The sequence below is a fragment of the Pan troglodytes genome, chromosome 1, assembly GCF_028858775.2.
Source record: "Pan troglodytes isolate AG18354 chromosome 1, NHGRI_mPanTro3-v2.0_pri, whole genome shotgun sequence".
NCBI lineage: Eukaryota > Metazoa > Chordata > Mammalia > Primates > Hominidae > Pan > Pan troglodytes.
The window spans coordinates 90831850-90853889 of record NC_072398.2 but is presented as its reverse complement, the minus strand read 5'-3'; the positions used below and the strand labels follow the sequence as shown (position 1 = coordinate 90853889).

The 22040-nt window shown below is 40.9% G+C and overlaps 1 protein-coding gene across 9 annotated transcripts; it reads left to right on the top strand.

Annotated features, from left to right (window-relative positions):
• Positions 1-4686: 4686 nt before the first annotated feature.
• CD1E (CD1e molecule) lies at positions 4687-8668 on the top strand. 9 transcript variants are annotated; one of them, XM_001169613.7, is made up of 6 exons: positions 4687-5157; positions 5487-5783; positions 6410-6679; positions 6937-7111; positions 7608-7701; positions 7837-8668. In XM_001169613.7, the coding sequence occupies exons 1-5, from the start codon at positions 5052-5054 to the stop codon at positions 7678-7680; spliced, it is 921 nt and encodes a 306-aa protein (XP_001169613.2). In that variant the 5' UTR covers positions 4687-5051; the 3' UTR covers positions 7681-7701; positions 7837-8668. The 9 variants fall into 9 exon arrangements, with proteins under 9 accessions (XP_001169613.2, XP_001169682.2, XP_009433299.1 ...); XM_001169682.7 differs by having other exon boundaries at positions 4688-5157; positions 6937-7050; positions 7873-8668; XM_009435024.5 differs by having other exon boundaries at positions 4688-5157; positions 6937-7050.
• Positions 8669-22040: the final 13372 nt, after the last annotated feature.

Below are 22040 nucleotides of genomic sequence, written 5' to 3'. Positions count from 1 at the left end.
ATCCCTGAGCTAGACATAAAGATTCTCCACGTTCCCACCAGACTCAGGAGCCCAGCTGGCTTCACCTAGTGGATCCTGCACTGGGGCTGCAGATGGAGCTGCCTGCCAGTCCCCTGCTGTGCACCCGCACTCCTCAGCCCTTGGGTGGTTGATGGGACTGGGCGCCGTGGAGCAGGGGGCCGCGCTGATCGGGGAGGCTTGCAGCACAGGAGCCCATGGAGGGGGTGGGAGGCTCAGGCATGGCGGGCTGCAGGTCCCGAGCCCTGCCCCACGGGAAGGCAGCTAAGGCCTGGTGAGAAATCAAGCACAGCGCCAGTGGGCCGGCACTGCTGGGGGACCCAGTACACCCTCCGCAGCCGCTGGCCCGGGTGCTAAGTCCCTCATTGCTCGGGGCCGGCAGGGCCGGCCGGCTGGCTGCTCAGAATGCGGGGCCAGCCAAGCCCACGCCCACCCCGCACTCCAGCTGGCCCTCTTCCCGCTCGCGCCTCTCCCTCCACACCTCCCTGCAAGCTGAGGGAGCCGGCTCCGGCCTTGGCCAGCCCAGAAAGGGGCTCCCACAGTGCAGCGGCGGGCTGAAAGGCTTCTCAAGTGCTGTCAAAGTGGGAGCCCAGGCAGAGGAGGCGCTGAGAGTGAGCGAGGTCTGTGAGGACTGCCAGCATGCTGTCACCTCTCAATGCCACTGCACTCCAGCCTGGGTGACAGAGTGAGAATCCGTCTCAAAAAGAAAAGAAAAAATGTAACTATGTGAAGTGATGGATATGGTGATAACTTGACTGTGGTGATTACTTCACAGTATATACATATATCATAACATCATGTTGTGCACCTTAAGTATACCCAATTTAAAAAAAACTGAAGTAGAATATAAATATATAATTTATCATCTTCACCATTTTAAAATGTACAGCTCAGTGGCAATAAATACTTTTTTATACTCAATTTTTATTTGTTGGTTGTACCTCACTAAAGCTGAAAAATATATTTGAATAAATGTTAAAGAAATGTAAGTATACACAAACAAGAAAATAAGTAGGTAGAAATTGCAATCTTTCCTGAAAATAAGCCAAAAGAATAAAACTCGTATTTAAATTTTTTGAAAAAAAATTAGCAGATGGAACGTTTTCTTACATTTGTACAAATGTACTCAAAATTTTTATTTTAAATCAATTTTAATGACTTATCTCCCATAAATTTCTTACATAGAAAGATTAATTTGTCCAAAGTCACATCTTATAATATGTTTTGAGAGAATTTTCTGGTTTTGGCAAAAGGGGATCTGCGAATGTGACTGGGGCAGCCTCAGGAAAACATAAGAGGGGGAATTTCTTTTTAAAAGAGACCTCTGGCCACAGACACTAAGTATTTTTAGTAAAAAATGTGGTTAGGCACTGATGGAATTTTTTTTTTTTTTTGAGACGGAGTCTTTCTCTGTTGCCCAGGCTGGAGTGCAGTGGCACAATCTTGGCTCACTGCAACCTCTGCCTCCTAGGTTCAAGCGATTCTCTTGCCTCAGCTTCTCGAATAGCTGGGACCATAGGCACGTGCCACCATGCCCTGCTAATTTTTTTGTATTTTTAGTAGAGAGGGGGTTTCACCGTGTTAGCCAGGATGGTCTCGATCTCCTGACCTCCTGATCTGCCTGCCTCGGCCTCCCAAAGTGCTGGGATTACAGGAGTGAGCCACTGTGCCTGGCCCACTGATGGTATTTTGTAAAGCAGGAAGGAAATAATTGTACCATATAATGTTACAAAAATTAAAATTAATATATATTTTTTCTTTGGAATTTATCTTCTGGATAATTTTAATTTAGAAGGAATTTCATTATTTTGTTAATGATTATGGGGTTGCTGTCAGACATTATTTCTACTTTGCTCAGTAATTTGCAGTTATCTGTGAGTTCTGTAGCCTCAAAATTAAAAACTAGGGTGTGGTTATCTTTACTTATATAAAAGTGCAATTTTTTGTGGAATAACAACATTGTTTTATTCTCTAATTATACTTTGCTTTATTTTACTTTGCAAATGATTTTAAAATTCTCCCTCTTTTTTTTTTTTTTTGGAAACAGAGTCTCACTCTCTTGCCCAGGCTGGAGTACAGTGGCACAGTCTCAGCTCCCTGCAATCTCCACCTCCTAGGCTCAAGCAATTCTCCTGCCTCAGCCTCCTGAGTAGCTGAAATTACAGGCACACACCATGGCACCCGGCTAATTTTTACTTTTTTTGGTAGAGACAGGGTTTAGCCATGTTGGCAAGGCTGGTCTTGAATTCGCCTGCCTTGGCTTCCCAAAGTGCTGGGATTACGGGTGTGAGCCACCGTGCCTGGCCTGATTCAAAAATTCTAATGGGCGGGGCACGGTTGCTCACGCCTGTAATCTCAGCACTTTGGGAGGCCGAGGCGGGTGGATCACGAGGTCAGGAGATCGAGACCGTCTTGGTCAACATGAAGAAACCCTGTCTCTACTAAAAATACAAAAATTAGATGGGCATGGTGGCTCTTGCCTGTAATCCCAGCTGCTCAGGAGGCTGAGGCAGGAGAGTCGTTTGAACCAGGGATTCGGGGGTTGCAATGAGCCGAGATCCTGCGGCTGCACTGCAGCCTGGGCAACAGAGCGAGACAGCAAGACTCCATCTCTGGAAAAAACAAAACAAAACAAAAATTCTAAGGAAAACAGTTACTTGTAGTATTGATGTTTGGCATAGGTCATTCCAATCTTTTTATTATGTATTATGGTTTTTGTAGGTTAGTATATATTCTTTTGAATATTTATCTTTGTTTACTGTTCATAATTTTATTATGAAACCAATTTTGGATTTACATAGCGATTTATAGATAGATTTACATAGCAACTTATAGCTTTGAATGTATTTGTAGTAAAGAAAGAGTATTGAAAATAAATGTAGACATTCTACTCAGGAAACAAGGAAACTTTTTTTAATCTTTCTTTAACCTTAGAATTTAGAAATGATAATAAGATGAAACTAGGTTTGGACCTTTTTCTTTTGTTTTTTTGTTTGCAGTTTTTTTTTCTTTTTTTTATTATTTTTATTTATTTATTTTTTATTATTATACTTTAAGTTCTAGGGTACATGTGCACAACGTGAAGGTTTGTTACATATGTATACATGTGTCGTGTTGGTGTGCTGCACCCATTAACTCGTCATTTAACATTAGGTATATCTCTTAATGCTATCCCTCCCCCCTCCCCCCACCCCACAACAGGCCTCGGTGTGTGATGTTTCTCTTCCTGTGTCCATGTGTTCTCATTGTTCAATTCCCACCTATGAGTGAGAACATGCGGTGTTTGGTTTTTTGTCCTTGTGATAGTTTGCTGAGAATGATGGTTTCCAGCTTCATCCATGTCCCTACAAAGGACATGAACTCATCATTTTTCATGGCTGCATAGTATTCCATGGTGTATATGTGCCACATTTTCTTAATCCAGTTTATCATTGTTGGACATTTGGGTTGGTTCCAAGTCTTTGCTATTGTGAATAGTGCCACAATAAACATACGTGTGCATGTGTCTTTATAGCAACATGATTTATAATCCTTTGTGTATATACCCAGTAATGGGATGGCTGGGTCAAATGGTATTTCTAGTTCTAGATCCCTGAGGAATCGCCACACTGACTTCCACAATGGTTGAACTAGTTTACAGTCCCACCAACAGTGTAAAAGTGTTCCTATTTCTCCACATCCTCTCCAGCACCTCTCCAGCACAGAAAGAGTATTGAAAATAAATGTAGACATTCTACTCAGGAAACAAGGAAACTTTTTATCTTTCTTTAACCTTAGAATTTAGAAATGATAATAAGATGAAACTAGGTTTGGACCTTTTTCAATAATTCTGACCACTGTTCAGTAAATTTACTCTATAAGAAAAGTAAAGGTTTGGGGTTGAATTTTGTTTTATTTTTTCCCAAAGATGTCTATCTCTGATATCTTAGGGCCTGGCAATTGTTTTTGGTCATAGGTGGGCTCTGAATAAATGTCAGTTGAACAAATATATAAAAACCAAACAAAGGAATGTTATTTCAACTGCCTTCAGAGTGTCACAACAAATATCAATGAAAAAGAAACAAAAATAAAGACTCAATTCTTCAGTGAACACTTCAGTCCTCTAAAGGTACTTCCCTGTGTCCACCAAAACTGCTCTCTAACCGAACGCAAGCAAGGGGACTCCAATGCTCTCAGGCCATGAACTAATGAGAAGCTTCATGCCTGCCCTCAGTCTTTCTTCATACCCAGGGCAAAGCTGGCCCACATACTTCCAGACATGCTCTCTTCGTTTGGGTAGGGATGGGGATCCAAGTCCCCTATGTATTTCCTCCAGAGCCACCTGTAAAACATGGGTGAAATCTACCTGCCCTCTAGCTCACCACTTCCAGGTCAAGCCCACTCATGGACCACTTTAACAGTGACAGTTGGCTTGACTGGGGAAACTGAAAAAAAGGAGCTTTCTTTAGATTTTCTGATAATCTGCATTGCCATTGCTGCTCCTTTTTCAGCAGCACAGAGAGTTGGATTATGGAGGGTTGCCTGCTTATTATGCAGCTACATCCAGGATGCTGAGTGTCTTCTGATCATGATCAAGAGCAGAGTGAAGAGATACAGGCGGAGGAGAGGATCACAGAGAGGTAGAAGTGGGAGACTGGTGGATAGGTCACTAGGCACCACTGAGTGACTACCATCACTTCTCACAGATTAGATTATTGACAAGCCAAGTATGGATTTGATTTCTCCAAGGCCAAAAGCTACTCCATCTTCTAGCCAGACCACAGACTTTGTTTTAAGCCAGGACTCGTTGTCCAGCAGTTAGTGCAATTAGGGAGGTTGGGAGGATGTACACAAGAGCAGGGAGAAAATCTGGAGCCAGACAGTGGGAGAGGCAGAGGGGAAATGAAAAACCCCGTGGGAGGCTGCAGCAAAGCGAGGCAGTGTGGCTTCTCTGACAGGGAAGTCAGCAGAGGGAGAGGTTTGTCTGTCTGTACAGCAAGGGAAGTCAGATGAGAGTGCAAGAGGGTGTGGAGAGGGGTACTGATATCTGAATTATGAGGGCAGGTGTCCTGCCAAGGAATCCTTCCTTTAACAGAGCTTCAATGCTGCTCCTGTTCCTCCTCTTCGAGGGTCTCTGCTGTCCTGGGGAAAATACAGCAGGTAAGAAGAGTGCAGGTGGAAAGATACCTATGTAGGGCACCAGAGGGCTGAGAGGAAGCTCTGGGGAGGTCCTGGGGGAAGGGAGCAGTACTCTTCTAGGATGCCCTTGGAATATGCCTTTCAGGCTAGTTCCAGGCAGAGAATTCTTGCTCTCAGTCTCAGTTTTTGTCTCTGATTTTGGAGAGAGGAAGCTGGCCCCAGAGGAAAAGGGTATTGGAGTATGTACAAGCTGCCTAGCTGTCTCTCATCTCTGGGTTCCTTTTTTCCCTTTGGCATCACTTTTCCCATCCCTTTACATTCTCTCTACTTGTCATTTCCCTCTCTCTCAGCTCCCCAGGCTCTACAATCCTATCGTCTAGCAGCAGAGGAGCAGCTGTCCTTCCGCATGCTCCAAACTTCCTCCTTTGCCAACCACAGCTGGGCACACAGTGAGGGCTCAGGATGGCTGAGTGACCTGCAGACTCATGGCTGGGACACTGTCTTGGGCACCATCCGCTTTCTGAAGCCCTGGTCCCATGGAAACTTCAGCAAGCAGGAGCTGAAAAACTTACAGTCACTGTTCCAGTTATACTTCCATAGTTTTATCCGGATAGTGCAAGCTTCTGCTGGTCAATTTCAGCTTGAATGTAAGTTCGTTGCTCTAAGCTGATAATTTGCCTGGGAACACCAACTATTTTCCAAAGTGGAAGATAGTATATAGACTCTGACCATCATTTAACCTTACTAACCTTGTTCCCCACTCTCTGGCTCCCACTCCCTCCTCTGCTTCACCCTTCACCACCACCCACACTCCACCATATACACAAAAGGGCCTGCATGTACATATCTCAACATGAATATAGCTTCATGTCTGGCTCTTTGGAATGATTGTCTCCTCTGGATCTTCTGCCCCTCATTCCTGCCCTCAGACTCAGCCTTTCTCAACCCTCTTTCTGCCCTTCTTTATCCTTTGCCTGAGTGTTGACATGGACTGGCCTGTACCTAACCACTCTCACGTGAATTATTTATGACCAATCTCCTATCTTCCTGATAGCCTTCCCATCTACCACTTTCCCATTAGTTATTTCAAAGTATCTTTATTATCTTCAAATTTTCTTCCCACAAATTTTCTTCCCCTTTGCCAGTAAACTCTAGTCTCCATATGATTTCCCAGCAAATTTTTCTTCCCTTGAATCTCTTTACTGTCTAAATTGTTTGTTTTTCTTCCTTGTCATTCTTTCCATAATGATCTCTCGTCCCTGTCCACTCTCAGACCCCTTCGAGATCCAGATATTATCTGGCTGTAGAATGAATGCCCCACAAATCTTCTTAAATATGGCATATCAAGGATCAGATTTCCTGAGTTTCCAAGGAATTTCCTGGGAGCCATCTCCAGGAGCAGGGATCCGGGCCCAGAACGTCTGTAAAGTGCTCAATCGCTACCTAGATATTAAGGAAATACTGCAAAGCCTTCTTGGTCACACCTGCCCTCGATTTCTAGCGGGGCTCATGGAAGCAGGGGAGTCAGAACTGAAACGGAAAGGTGAGCCCAAATCTCTCTCTCTCCTCTTGTTCCTAGTACTATAACTCTCGTATTTGAATTTGCCTCTCATCATCATTTTGAAAGACATAGTGAGAGACTAGAGAATGAGATGTGTGGGTTCAGGACTGTTTCTTAGACAAGAGAAAGAAGTGATTATTAAATCACTTTTAGTATTATTACAAAGGCACCTGAGTCTCTGAGCTCTGGCTTGGGGTGCCCTTCAAAATTCCATTTTTTTTCTATCTTCTTCTTCCTAGTGAAGCCAGAGGCCTGGCTGTCCCGTGGCCCCAGTCCTGGCCCTGGCCATCTGCAGCTTGTGTGCCATGTCTCAGGATTCTACCCAAAGCCCGTGTGGGTGATGTGGATGCGGGGTGAGCAGGAGCAGCGGGGCACTCAGCGAGGGGACGTCCTGCCTAATGCTGACGAGACATGGTATCTCCGAGCAACCCTGGATGTGGCGGCTGGGGAGGCAGCTGGCCTGTCCTGTCGGGTGAAACACAGCAGTCTAGGGGGCCATGATCTAATCATCCATTGGGGTGAGAAACAGCTGAGGCTCTGCTGGGAAATAATGAAAATAGCCCTGGGGCTTTTGAGTGTGGGGCTGAGGAAATGGGTAGGAATGCTAGGCACAAGAAGGGTAAAACTGGGACAATCAAAATAAAGAAGGATAGAGTATGACAGTAGTTAAATTTTAAGAAAATGGAAGTAGAGAATTAGACATACTAACAGAAAAAGGAGGAGGAACTAGTGATTTAGTGGGAGAGGGTTGGGAGGAGATCACAGACAAAGGATCAGGAGGAATTGAAAAGAGTGCTCTGGAAAACACAGATGAAAACTCTAGGAAGGTCCCACCCTTGTGAAATGGGAAATCTCAGCTTGGTGGAATAGAGTATTTTAGGGTTGGTGTTCTTATTCTATCCCCAACCAGGTGGACATTCCATCTTTCTCATCCTGATCTGTTTGACTGTGATAGTTACACTGGTCATATTGGTTGTAGTTGACTCACGGTTAAAAAAACAGAGGTGAGCTTTTTCTTGTTCTTTGTTTCTTCAGCCTGTAATCAATTCATTCCTTTTTCCTCTATCTTCTTTTTTTTTTCTCTGCCTTTCCCCTTTATTTCCTTTCTTTGAGATTAATATCCTCCACTTTTCCCACAGTTCACATAAGAACGTTCTTTCTCCCCACACACCCAGCCCTGTCTTTCTCGTGGGAGCCAACACCCAGGACACCAAGAATTCAAGACATCTGTTCTGCTTGGCACAAGTATCGTGGATCAAAAACAGAGTATTGAAGAAGTGGAAGACACGCCTAAACCAACTCTGGTGACATTTGCTTTACCTTATACATAAAATCCTTGTCTGCATCTTCTTAAACACCGTCCATGTCCCATAAGGGAAGTATGCTTTTATTTAAACAGTTTATACTAGCAAAGATACTGACCCCTTTAGGAATACTTTTTCCCCATCTTCCAGAGATTTTTTTTTCCTGCTTTGGCTACATATCCATCATTGTTGATTTTTCAAACTATAATCCAGATACTTCTTTTTCATGGATTCCCGAGATCACCCAATTGATAGCTCTTCTGTACTCCCCAAATTGAACTGATCTTCACAAGCACATTCATCTCTTCCTACTCTGAACAGTAGTTATTTAGTTATTTTTTGCTCTTTTTTTTTTTTTTTTTAATCTCAGTTGCTTGAAAGTAGGATTTAGGTATTTGTGTCTGTATTCATGACCAGAAATCTTATCTGAATTCAGGGCCAGCTTCATAAGCATGTGACCTGTGCAGACACATGGAATCGTATGCTCTGCAAGAACCCATGCTAGATTTAATGCTCTGCTGTTGTCATCTTGGAATCCTTAGTCATTTTCAAACAAGAGATATTGTATTTTCATTTTTCACTGACCCCACAAATTATATAGCTGATTCAGTGTGAATGTAATATTTCTCAATAAATGCTGACTGAAATAAATTTGTTGTTAGATCAAGAGATGTTGTTTTACTCCATTCCCTCTCTGATATCTCTGCGTCATTTGACTGTGCTCTTACTAAAACTCTTCCTCTCTCCCTTTGTCTCTCACCAGAGGTGAAGGAGGCAGATGAATGCCTCAGACTCCACAGTGATTGGAATGTTAATGAATCTTCAGGGATATTTAGGAAAATAATAACATAAGGGCTATCTCCTGTCAAAGTGAGGACAGGTTTGAACTGGCATTCCTACTTCCCTGAGCCATGTGTATCTATGTGTGTCTTTGTGGATGTGCATATTTATGGGAGAAATTCATATTTTGAACAATTAGAAAGAGGACATAGGGTTTGAGCCAGAGCTAAGGCAATGAAGCAAAAGAGTGATTGGATGCCAGTTAAGCTACATGCTTGTTTTTATTTATTAGTGTGGCTTATTATTATTATTATTTACAGTTTGTTTTTCTTTAGTTTTTATATGGATTCTTACATTTACATAATTTACTTCATTTGAGATACATTTGGTTGAGCCTACTGGAGAGCAGGAATCTGGTGGAAGTGCAGTGTTTATATACATGTCCAGTCAATCCCTCCCTTGGATGGAATAATTGAGCAGGTTGTGCATATTTCTTTTCTTTTCTTTTTTTTTTTTTGAGATGGAGTCTCGATCTGTCGGCCAGGCTGGAGTGCAGTGGCCGGTGTCAGCTCACTGCAAGCTCTGCCTCCGGGGTTCACGCCGTTCTCCTGCCTCAGCCTCCCCAGTAGCTGGGACTACAGGCGCCTGTCACCACGCCAGGCTATTTTTTTTTTTTTTATTTTTAGTAGAGACGGGGTTTCGCCATGTTAGCCAGGATGGTCTTGATCTCCTGACCTCGTGATCCACCCACCTTGGCCTCCCAAAGTGCTGGGATTACAGGCGTGAGCCACCGCGCCCAGCCGGTTGTGCAGATTTTTTTAGTGGAAGTTATAAACTTCATGGTGGGCATTTTCAAGTAATCAGCAAGGGTCCCATGATCACACATCCAGGCTGCACTCTTACTCATGAACAAGGTATGAGGCCAGCCTTTTCACTGTTGAGAGTCCATCACCTTCCATATGGCACATCCAATCAGTCTATCTAGAGTCAGGCCACTAGAATTGGGAGAGGAAGGTAGAATCTTAAAGGGTTGTTTGGAGCAACAAATGATGAAAGGGGTCAGGGTTCCATCACGTGGTATAACTCTACAGGGGAGGACCTCTATTAGAATGAAGAGGTTCAAGTAGGAACCTTTCCGTTTTTGGCACAAGGTGTGCGTAAGTCACAAGCTATACCTCCGGAGACAATAGATCTGGGCTGCCTGCACATATACATCCTTCTTCCCCATAAAATGACATAGAAGGGTAAAAAAAAGAGCCAGAGGACAAATAATCATGTTATAAGAAGTATCAGCTCAACAGGACTTGAGGAAGTTTAAATATCAGTCCATAATAGTGTCAGAAAAGCTCTAGGTCTTCCCTGTAGTGTGGTAAACCTTTGGGCTGGGTATTTTCATTATAACTCCTGGATGATGGTGTACTTAGGAGCAAAATATGTTGCTAAATTGCCCCCAAGACAGAGATGTTACCTAATACTATTAACAACTTCATTCTGGCTGAAACTCTGGGACATGGGACTTATTCTAGAAGACCAATGTAGTTTTTTTCAATAGCTAAGTATACCAATTTCTATTCCCACCAGGTATAAAACGAAGAAGGTAATCTGCTTTGCTGACAGTACACATCTGGAGCTTTCTGCATTCTGTTGTAAATACAAATACAGTAGGAATGAAAGTAGGTAGTTTTGGAAAAAGAGATGGAGGGGGTATTCTTGATGATTGCTAAATTTCTCTAGAAATATCATTCATTGTTTGAGGGAGAATGCAGTGGGACTGGTGGAATCAGAATATGCTGGGGCCAAAGCTCAGAAGAGTGCAGTAGCCACATGCCCTGGATAAACCATGACCTAACCTGTCTGCTATCTTCTATCTAATGAATGAGATAAGCTGAGGATATGGGAGACTTGATAAGTGGAGCAACATAAACTGAAACAGGGGTCCAGGCCTCCAAGTGTATCACCTACAAACGAAGAAGGATGCAGCACCTGCTCTGGAGCTTGTGTTCAGATGAGTAGGTATAGTTAAGGGCACATGACTCCTTCTTCAGGTTATGCATAGAAGGTACCTATAAATTTTTGAAACTTAGACTTTACTCTTAAGGAATTAGAACTAGTTCATAATCTTTCCTCATTAACCATTTTCTCATTCTCACTTCCTTATGTAAATGGTTCCATTATCTTACTAGTTTCTCAAGATCCAAACTTTCTTCTGTTTGCTTCATTATTCTTCCTGAATAGCAAGTTACCAAAGCCTTATTTATAAGTTTTCTTATGTTCCATTCCCTCTTCCTTGATCCTGCCCCACGTGTGAACACCACTGCCAAAAATGTAATGCAAATTACTAAACCCATTATCAACAATGCCATAATGATCACTTATTGAGCATGAGATCTTATTATAGCAAATAAGAGAAGTATTTTATAGTTAAAGCTGATTGAATAATAAAAATCATTTGAATGGGGCCTGCTGTAGGCCAGGCACTCTTCTCCATACTTTATACATATTAACTCATGTAATCTTCTTATCAATCCTGAGCATATAATATTATTCCCATTTTATATATGAGGAGACAAAAGTCACATAATTAGTAAGTATGTAGGCAATTTTGCTCCAAAATTCCTGCTTTAACTACTACACTACACATTCACTAAATAACTATTGGAAGCTTGTTATGTGATAAATGCTATTATGGTAATGAAATGCATTAAAGACGCAAGAATGAATTACCCTGTCTTCACAGAACTTACGTTGGCAGTGGGGGGGCTGGAAAGACAGACAATAAGTAAACAAAGATATTATATTAAGGTGATGACATATTAAGATTGATAACTGAATCAGGGGAAAGGAATCAGAGAGAAATTATTTATTATTTCAAAATTTGTGGACAGAATGGGCCACTCAGAGAATGTGGCCTTTGAGAAGGGAACGAAAGCAAGAACAAACACAAGTCATGCAGTATCTGGGGTAAGAACATTTCAGGCAAAGGAACTACAAAGAAAAGCAGCATTGTAAGGGCTGTTTTCTAAAACCTGTGAGAATTCCAGTTTAGGTGGATTGGAGTAAGTGATAGGGAACATAGGAAATGAGGCCAGTGAGTTCGAGTCAGATCACAAAGGGGCCTTATAGGCTATTGTACAGTGATTAAAAGCCATTGCAGGGTTTTTGTTGTTGTTGTTGTTGTTGTTCACAGTAATATACTTTACTCAATTGTTATAAACTGTAAATAGCTTAAAAGTTTCCTTGACTCTGAAAAACAAAACAAAGGATTAGTAGTGTTTTAAGCAGAGTTAAAAAGATTGCTTCAGTTTTTTTTTAATAGAACATCTTTTTTTAAATTTTATTATTATTATACTTTAAGTTTTAGGGTACATGTACACAATGTGCAGGTTTGTTACATACATATACATGTGCCATGTTGGTGTGCTGCACCCATTAACACGTCATTTAACATTAGGTATATCTCCTAATGCTATCCCTCCCTCCTCCCCCCACCTCACAACAGTCCCCAGTGTGTGATGTTCCCCTTCCTGTGTCCATGTGTTCTCATTGTTCAATTCCCACCTATGAGTGAGAACATGCGGTGTTTGGTTTTTTGTCCTTGCAATTGTTTGCTGAGAATGGTTTCCAGTTTCATCCATGTCCCTACAAAAGGACATGAACTCATCATTTTTTATGGCTGCATAGTATTCCACGGTGTATATGTGCCACATTTTCTTAATCCAGTCTATCGTTGTTGGACATTTGGGTTGGTTCCAAGTCCTTGCTATTGGGAATAGTGCCGCAATAAACATATGTGTACATGTGTCTTTATAGCAGCATGATTTATAGTCCTTTGGGTATATACCCAGTAATGGGATGGCTGGGTCAAATGGTATTTCTAGTTCTAGATCCTTGAGGAATCACCACACTGACTTCCACAATGGTTGAACTAGTTTACAGTCCCACCAACAGTGTAAAAGTGTTCCTGTTTCTCCACATCCTCTCCAGCACCTGTTGTTTCCTGACTTTTTAATGATTGCCATTCTAACTGGTGTGAGATGGTATCTCATTGTGGTTTTGATTTGCATTTCTCTGATGGCCAGTGATGATGAGCATTTTCTCATGTGTTTTTTGGCTGCATAAATGTCTTCTTTTGAGAAGTGTCTGTTCATATCCTTTGCCCACTGTTGATGGGGTTGTTTGTTTTTTTCTTGTAAATTTGTTTGAGTTCATTGTAGATTCTGGATATTAGCCGTTTGTCAGATGAGTAGGTTGCGAAAATTTTCTCCCATTTTGTAGGTTGCCTGTTCACGCTGATGGTAGTTTCTTTTGCTGTGCAGAAGATCTTTAGTTTAATTAGATCCCATTTGTCAATTTTGGCTTTTGTCGCCATTGCTTTTGGTGTTTTAGACATGAAGTCCTTGCCCATGCCTGTGTCTGAATGGTATTGCCTAGGTTTTCTTCTAGGGTTTTTATGGTTTTAGGTCTAACATGTAAGTCTTTAATCCATCTTGAATTAATTTTTGAAGTTTTAAATAAATGTATAATGGTTGTTAGGTAAAAGGAGATGAGTTCCAAGAAGCAGAGAGTAGAATAGTGGTTGTCAGGGCCTAAGGGGAGGAGTCAATGGAGAGATTGTGGTCAATGGGCACAAAGTATGTAAGATAAATAAGTTCTGGAGATCTACTATGCAGCACAGTACCTATGGCTAACAATGCTGTATTGCATTCTTAACATTTGCTAAGAGAGATCTTGTGTTAAGTGTTCTTACAACATACACAAAACATTAGTATTACTAATAAAGGGGGCACGAAGAGACTTAGGGCTTTGATAGTGGTGATGTTATTATGGGCGTATACTTACCTTTATACTCATTGAGTTATATACATTAAATATTAACAGCTGTTTACATGTCAATTCTACCTTAATACTGTGGTTAACAAAAGGAGATGAGTTCTTAAACACAAGTGTCAACTGGGTTTGCCATCTGTGACTACAAAATGGGACATGATTATATCTACACTCAAATTACAGTGATCCCAATCTGCTTATCTTCATGAGTACAAACTTGTCCCCACTAAAAGTATGCCTCACTTGTGCTTACAACCCAGTCTTTCTGAATCAGTTACCAAGTAACACCTGCTTTGTTTATTCCTCTCCAGTTCATGCTTCCCTTTGTCAGCTGTCTGCTGTTCTCAGGGTTGCTTGGAACAGCTTCATAACTGCTGGTGCCCATGGCAAGAAGATGATGTTGATTCCAAGGGTAGCTACCACCTATTTCTCCAAAGCTTCTGTTCAGTCCTCAGATGGCTTTATGTAGGGATGCTCCATACAGAGACACGGGGTATGGGCTATGCTTCCTTTCTTTGACTCATTTGATACCCAGTTCCGGAAGTTGCTTGGCTTGTGTTGTCTTCTTAAAGCCTCTATGTACAATAACATCAGATTCTGACTCTCATCCAACTCTTGGGTTTCAGTGAAGAATCTCTTAGCAACTTTCCCTTCAGTTTTGATTGACTGGCCAAATCAGCTAGTTGAGTCATAGCAGTAATTACACAGGTTGCAAAGGATTAACAGAAACTCAATTTGTTAAAATACCTAAAAAATATTCTCAATTTCTGTCACTCTTAATGTAAGTGCCTTGCTTACCACTATATATCATATGTATGCGCCCCAGTGCCCAGATTATACATTTAAAGAAAAGAGAAATTCCATCAAGGGAGGTAGTGGGTTCCATTTCTTGTATCAAGAAAAAATTTAGATTACCAACATTCTTCAAATAAAGAACAATCATTTTAAAATACGAAATAAAAATATTGAGTTTCCAAGCAAATTTGTTTGAATGTTATAGTATGTTTAATTTTTATCATTTTAATAAATAGTAGTGTTTTATATATATAGACACCATTCTATTGATTATGGGTTATTTATATGCATATTTGTTTGCATAAGCAGGCAAGACTAAAGAGAGGAAATAATAAGCACAGTAATCATAAAAATGTATATATTAAAACCAATACAGGGAGATTGTTTACCAGCAATAATTATCTATATAATTATCAAGTGAAAAAGTGGTCCTACAATTAATCATAGATGGTCATTGTTGAACAGAACATTATGCACCAGTTACCATTGTTGGAGGAGGACTCCAACTACATGGAGAGTAGCAAAGATCATCACCATGCCAACCACCAGGAATAGAAGTCCAAACACTTCTGCCCAATGCATCTTGATATCAGAGTTTCCAAGAAAAACACAACACAGTCAGGTCCTGGATAGGACGACACTTTACTTACATAGAGAAGAGATAGAGCAAAATCACTTTCAATAGTGTGTGTCAGTCCCCCTTGGCCTGTGGGTCCCTCCTGGCAGCCCGCACAGTTGGCCTGCATACATCTCTCTTGTGCCGCAGCAGAAGGACCCTTTCCTTTTCCCCTTGGAGCCTGAAATAATGAAAGCTGGGAGTGTGCTACAAAATTGGGCCATTTATGCACACACTGAAGCAAAAGGAGGAGCACACGTTGAGTCTGAAATAGGGAAAGACTTTCCCACATAGGAAAATAACCCTGGCAAAAGCTGTGGGGGCTCTTTGTCTCCTGGTAAGAAAATGTTCCTGGCCTAAGGCCCATTCTTATGTGGCCAAGTCGTGGAGTTGAAAGACCACATGCATAAGACCACCTTTCCTTACAGCCCATCCCGACTCTTGTCTGGCCACTGAAACAGCAGATAAAACATATCAAATCACCCACCTTGATTTGGAGGTGTAGTTGGGTCCCATGGAGCCCCTGAACAACTTGTGCAGATGCAGTTTGCTCAAACAGCCTCTTTTATTTTGAAAGAGCACTTTACCAGAGTAAATAGGGGAACTAAAAGCAGGAGAATGGTTCTCATCAGAAATCCCAAGTGCTTGGATTAAGGTAAACAAAGAGTAAAAAATGAGTCTGGGTGGACTGTGGATACATAGCTGACAAGGACCTCACTGAGTGTGGATATTCAGCTTGGTTTCTACCCTCCCTGAATTAATGATATACACATAGCAAGTGGTGTTGGCCATAACACAACTAACACCCTGTTCTGCCAGCAGATAACTGAGGGCTATTCAGTTATCCATCACCCCCTTGGCTAGTGAATTTAGTGGCTCTTTTTCTTAGATGGCTCAGGCAGTAATGTTAACTAACTCCACCACCGTCAATGGCAAATTGTGTATTGTTTTTCCAGGATATGTATGCCTATGTTGGATTTGAGGACACAGACAGTAGAATAGAGCCAGCTGTCAGTTTGTTCACCTGGCAGGGTGTCTCAGGCAACCCTGTGATGTGTCAGAAATGTGGATACTTCCAATTTAGTGTCATTTTGAAAAAGCATGTGAGACCCTCACATTCCCAAGCAGCATGCCCATGTGAGGGTGACAGGCACTCGGAAGTCTAGTATGCCCCACAGAGGAACATATAATCCAGGGGAGCACATGTAACGCTGGTCAGGGAGCAGTTGTGTTAAGAGTCTGTAGTCCAACTGTACGAAGCTTTGTTTGATTTAACCATGAGTTAGGTGGCAGGGTAAAGTTGTCCAATGTATGGACCTTCCCATACTATTTGTGATGTTTAATTTGCCTTTGATTTTTTTTTACCTCTGATTTTATGTCTGTGGAAGAGGTAAGCTTCACTCATGGAGTATTGGGTGCCCTGCATATTTGAACTGCACTGAGGGTGTCACTCTTTGACTGGAACCTCTGGTGACCATTAGAAATCCTATCAGGCTGCTGATGGGCCACACATGGACTATTTGAGGAAATTCAGAGGACACCTTCTGAATATGTGGGTGGCAGATCCAATAGCCCTTCAAATCTCCACCTGCTGCTACTGCTGGGCTGATCTTCACCAATGTGTTGTCAATCCAGGCACTCCAACTACATTATTATATCCATAACACACAGGGTATTATTAAGGAACAAAAGGGAGAGAGATTAGTATCCCTACTGACTACCTGCTTCTGGTACTTCCAGTGGCTGGAAGCATTCCTGTCTATTAGTTGGGGTGCTAGAAGTCTGAGTATTGCAACCCAGGCTGTCTGTCCCAGTCCTGAGGCTACTACCTCTGTGGGTACTCATTGTTCTTGTTACTTGATCCAGATCTTTTGGACTTGAATATCCAGTCCAGAAAGGAAGGTCACACCCTGCACAAACTTGACGTGTCGGTTAATGTCACCTATGAGAATGGAAGAATTGGATTTCCCAGTGCCTCTAGAGTGATCTTAGCACCCTGACAGTCCCGGGTTCCATCGCCCACCCCAGTACAATCCCATAAAAAGGAGGACTCCAGGAGTAAGTATTGCCTTCAGATTAGAGTCAGAGAGGTGGTATTTAGGGTACAATGGCAACCTGAACTGCAAGCCATCTCTAAGACTTACACTCTAAGGGGAAAGAAAAAGGAAAAAAAAATGGTTGGGAATACTGAGTTTGAGATTTTGAAGTCCCAGCCTGATACGGCTTGGCTGTGTCCCCACACAAATCTCATCTTTAATTGTAGCTCCCCTAATCCCCACATGTTGTGGGAGGGACCTGGTGGGAGGTAACTGCATCACGGGGGTGGGTCTTTCCCATGCTGTTCTCATGATGGTGAATAAGTCTCATGAGATCTGATGTATGTATAAAGAGGAGTTCCCCTGCACAAGTCCTCTCTTGCTTGCCATGATATAAGAAGTCTTTTTGCTCTTCCTTCATCTTCCACCATGATTATGAGGCCTCCCCAGCCACGTGGAACTGTGAATCCATTAAACCTCTTTTTCTTTACAAATTACCCAGTCTCGAGTATGTCTTTATCAGCAGCATGAAAATAGACTAATGCACAGTCTAATCAAATGGCTGCCTGATCTACCGTGACATCCACCATATCAAACACCAAGCTCAGTGTTTCCCAACATGCATTGCAGTATCCTCTTCCCCCTACAATCGAGTGCAGTGTTTAGTGTCCATTCTGTCCTAGCCAGATGTGGGTACCACCCCACTAGCAAGCCTTATTTGTTGTCCTATTTTTAATTGTTTCATTGTTTGATGAATTGTCCTATTTTTAATTGTTTCATTGTTTGATGGTTCCATTGACTTGCAAGTAAGAGTGCACATAATAAGCCCTCTGCATTTTATGAGAGTGCATCCACTGTTGTTTTGCTTGGGCAGTGAAAGATGTTCCTTGGTCAGAGTAAAGCCTCATATATTATCTATAAACATGACACAGTTTTTTTCAAAGGGGGCTATGGTGATTCTAGCATCCACATTTTGGGCTGTAATAGCAATACCACAACCTGAATAGGTGTCAATAGTGGCAAGGCACCACCAGTGCTTGTGGCTAGGGGCCATGGGTTTGATGTGGTCAATCTGTCAAATTCAGGCAGGTCCTAGTCTTTGGTTAATTTGTCCTTATTTTTCTCTTTGGATGATGTGGGTCCATTAGCAAGAGCCACCATGTCCTTAATCTTGGCATTTTCTAGGATCATCTCTTGGATCTTATCCAATTTTTATATCTAAGATGAATGTCCATTCTAAGTCCATATAGGTAGTAGGCTGCCTATTGGCCACAAGCTTCATCAGCAGGAGAGTTAATTTATATTTTGTTTTAAAAGATCATTTGTTATATGAGTAGCATTTTTGTTCCTCACAGGCAGCAAGATGCTGCCATAGTTCCTGTCCACACACAGGCAATCCTTTAATAGTTCAATCATTTAGTTGACCTTCTCCTGGTCAGGAAGCTAGGCAGTTCTCTGCTTGGGATTCAAGAGCCTATGGAACATCCTTCAAAATATAGCTGGAGGTAGCTAAGTCCCCGCAGCTCTTGAATTATGTTCACCTGAAAAGTTAGCACCATAGGATGCTGCCAAGATTTATCACTTGTGCACTTTGGAGTAGTGGTCTGAGCCATACCTGGACCCACTTGAGCCACAGCTGGATTGCCAAGGAACTCTGCTGTGGAATGCAGAGAGCTTTGAAATCTTTCTGTCCCCAGGGTCCTGGCATTCTGGGCATGTGATGGTTGGAGCAGCCCTGAAGATCTCAGAAATGCCTTTGGGATCATTATTCCATTGTCTTAATATCGCCAGGCTTCTGCCCATTCATACTAGTCTTCTTATTAGAGGGTTTCTTGGCCACATCCTTGGTGTCCTCTCCTTAACTATCTTTTTTATTTTTTACAGCATAGCCAGGTTGAGAATTTTCCCAATCTTTAATGTCTGCTTCTCTTTTGATTATACATTCTATCTTTTTTTCCCTTTCTTTTCACATTTTACTGTAAGCAGCCAAGAGTAGCCCGACTACATCCCAACACCTTGCTTAGAGATTTATTCCACCAAATATCTTTTTTCATTGTTTGTAAGTTCTGCCTTCCACAGAACACTAGGGCATAAATAGAATTTAATGAAGTTCTTTGCCATTTTATAACAGGGCTTTTTTTTCCTTCAGGTTCCAATAATATTTTCCTAATTTTGGTCTGAGATCTTATCAGAATAGCCTTTACTGTAAATATTTCTGCCAATAGTTTTCTGATCACAATCACTTAGGTAATCTCTAAGAAGACAAAGGCTTTCTCTGCATCACTTCTCTTCTTCTGAGCCCTCACGGGAATCACCCTTAATACCCTGTTCACAGCAATATAGGCGTTTTTTTGCATTAACATCCAAACTCTTCCAGTTTCTACTTACTACTCAATTCCAAAGCTGCTTCCACAACTTTATGTATTTATTAAAGCAGGACTCCACTTCTCAGTATCAATTTCTGTCTCAGTATGTTCAATCTACTGTAACAAAATGCCTTCGACTAGGTGATTTATAAACAACAGAAATGTATTGCTTACAGTTCTGAAGGCTGGGAAGTCCAAGATCAAGGCACCAGCAGATTTGACGAGGGCATGTTTTTTCCTTCAAAGATTGTGCCTTTTGCTATGTTTTCACATGGTAGAAGAAAGAGATAAGCTCCCTCAGGCCTCAATGAGTCTGCAACAGGGAAAGATAATCCCACACAAAGATGGTAAGCCTGGTACAGGCTGTGTGGGTTGTTTGTCTCTTGGTAAGGAAGTGTTCCAGGCCCAGTGACCATTGTTTTATAGCCTATTGTGGATCAAAAGACCAACTGCATAAGACTGCCCTTCCCAAAACAAGTACATGTAATAAACAAACACAAAGTAAAGTCAATGGTATGTTCTAATATTTAAATTAGCCAAGTGTAAAAAGCAGAACTAATTTTGCAACTTAAATCTTCATATCCAAATAATGCTATTCAAAGTATGGTCCAAGGAATAGAGTCAGACTAAGAAACATTTGTTACTCATTGTTGAAAAGATAAGTATAGAAATTGAGAGTAAATGTTTAGAAACTTTTATGGAAATTCAACAAAGTCATTTTACACCTGTTAATTTAATAGTAAGAAAGAAAGGTCTTGTATGTCCTGTTTCATTTCATTTTTAAAATAATATGTTTCATTGTGTTTTACAAAGTCTACAGCAAATCTGGGAGAAAACACTGGTCTTTCACCTTAGGTAGGTTGAGAAGCACAGACATAGAATGTGAGAAAGGGAACATGGTCAGGTGTAAAGAGTACATGGGTAGAATGTACAGGCCTTTGTGTGTCATGCTACAGTATTTGGATTTGATCTCATAAGAAGGGAAAAAAACATGTGTTTATAAACTATTTTTAAGAACTTCTTAGAAAAATTGATCTTGAGAATGTGTCCAAGTTTATTAACACGTTATCAAGGAAATCAGCAAAGTGATAAAAAAAAATTTCAGAAGTGCAAGTTTCAGAGATGTTATAAATTTGGAGCGGTGACAAATTTAAAAAATAACACTTAAAAAATAATAGTGATTATAGTTTTATTTGAAAGGTTCATAAAGGCATAATAGCCAAGTAATTTATTTACACAGAGCGTCTGTAGCAAAATTATCTGAGATGCCAGATGTGCAGCCATAAAATCAGAAGAAAAAAATAAAAGAAGCAAATGAGAGATACAAGGTATCTAAAATTGAAATGACGTGTTTTCACTGTCAAAACTAGCATAAGATATAAAAATGTATTTAACAGAGATCTGAAAAAACAATTTCTGATTTCAAAGATGCCATTGCCAGGGGATTTCTTCTACTCTGAGCTATAAACAAAAATGCTGATGGCACAGTTCACTCATTTCTTACTTTAGGACTATTTTACTTTTTTTTTTTTTTGACACATGGAAGAGTTTTTGAGAGTAGCTACAATGTTTGCATCTTAGAAACATAACTGAGTCTGCAACATAGAGGTTGATTTGAAGGGTGTCAACAAAGAGACGTCTGGGCTGGGTGTTGTGGCTCGTGCCAGTAATTCCAGCATTTAGGGAGGTAGCTGAAAAGATAGCTTGAGCCCAGGCATTCCAGACCTGACGGGGCAACATGGTGAGACTATTCTCCACAAAAAGGAAAAAAGGACAAAAAACAGATTTCTGTAGTAATCAGGGTGCAAATTAAGAAAGGATTGAACTAAAAATAACAGTGGTAAATCTTGCTATACAATTTAACCTAAACTAGAAGTTAAACAATACATTATGGAAAAAATGCCAACCTGTATTAAAATCAAGAAGAATTATTCTCTATGAGCTCTACATTAATTCATTCTTGAAACATGACCAAAATAATATAAAGAGTTACAAAATGGTCTCAGCAGTCACTGTGATGGAATTAGGGAAAGGCTCTGAGCCTGTACTTGGGCCCTTAGTACATCTTACATCAGGACCATCTTTATGGGAATAGCACTACCATGGAAAAGGTTTGTCTTATGCGGCCCCAAGATAAGAAGTCTGAGAGTATTAATAAAAGAAACAGAAAGTTAAAGATTATTGGGATTTTGCTCTTGTCAAATAAAGAGGCAAATAGAAAGTTGGTAATTATTAAAAGTAATTTTCCAGTTTTTCAGTTTAAGTACTGCCTATGATAAAGATGATGGTCCCTATTTTAAAGAGAGGTACAGTTTCATCAAAAAAGCTGATAATATTTAAAAATAGGCTGTCAAAATAGATACGTCATGGGAAAATAGAGAAAGAACTGAAGTATATTTTTAAATTTTCAGATAGAAATTAAGGGAATACAAGATGTCAGAAAAGAACTGGTTACTGTAATTAGCATTACTGTAAATTTCTATGTTTGTCAAGAATATGAGAAAATTTTAGTTTTTTCCCTAAGAAAGAGGCTATTGAAAGATTCCAGTTCAATAATTTAAGACATCTTTGGAAAGAAGAAGAAAAATTATAAATTGATAATCATACATTAAAGAGAAC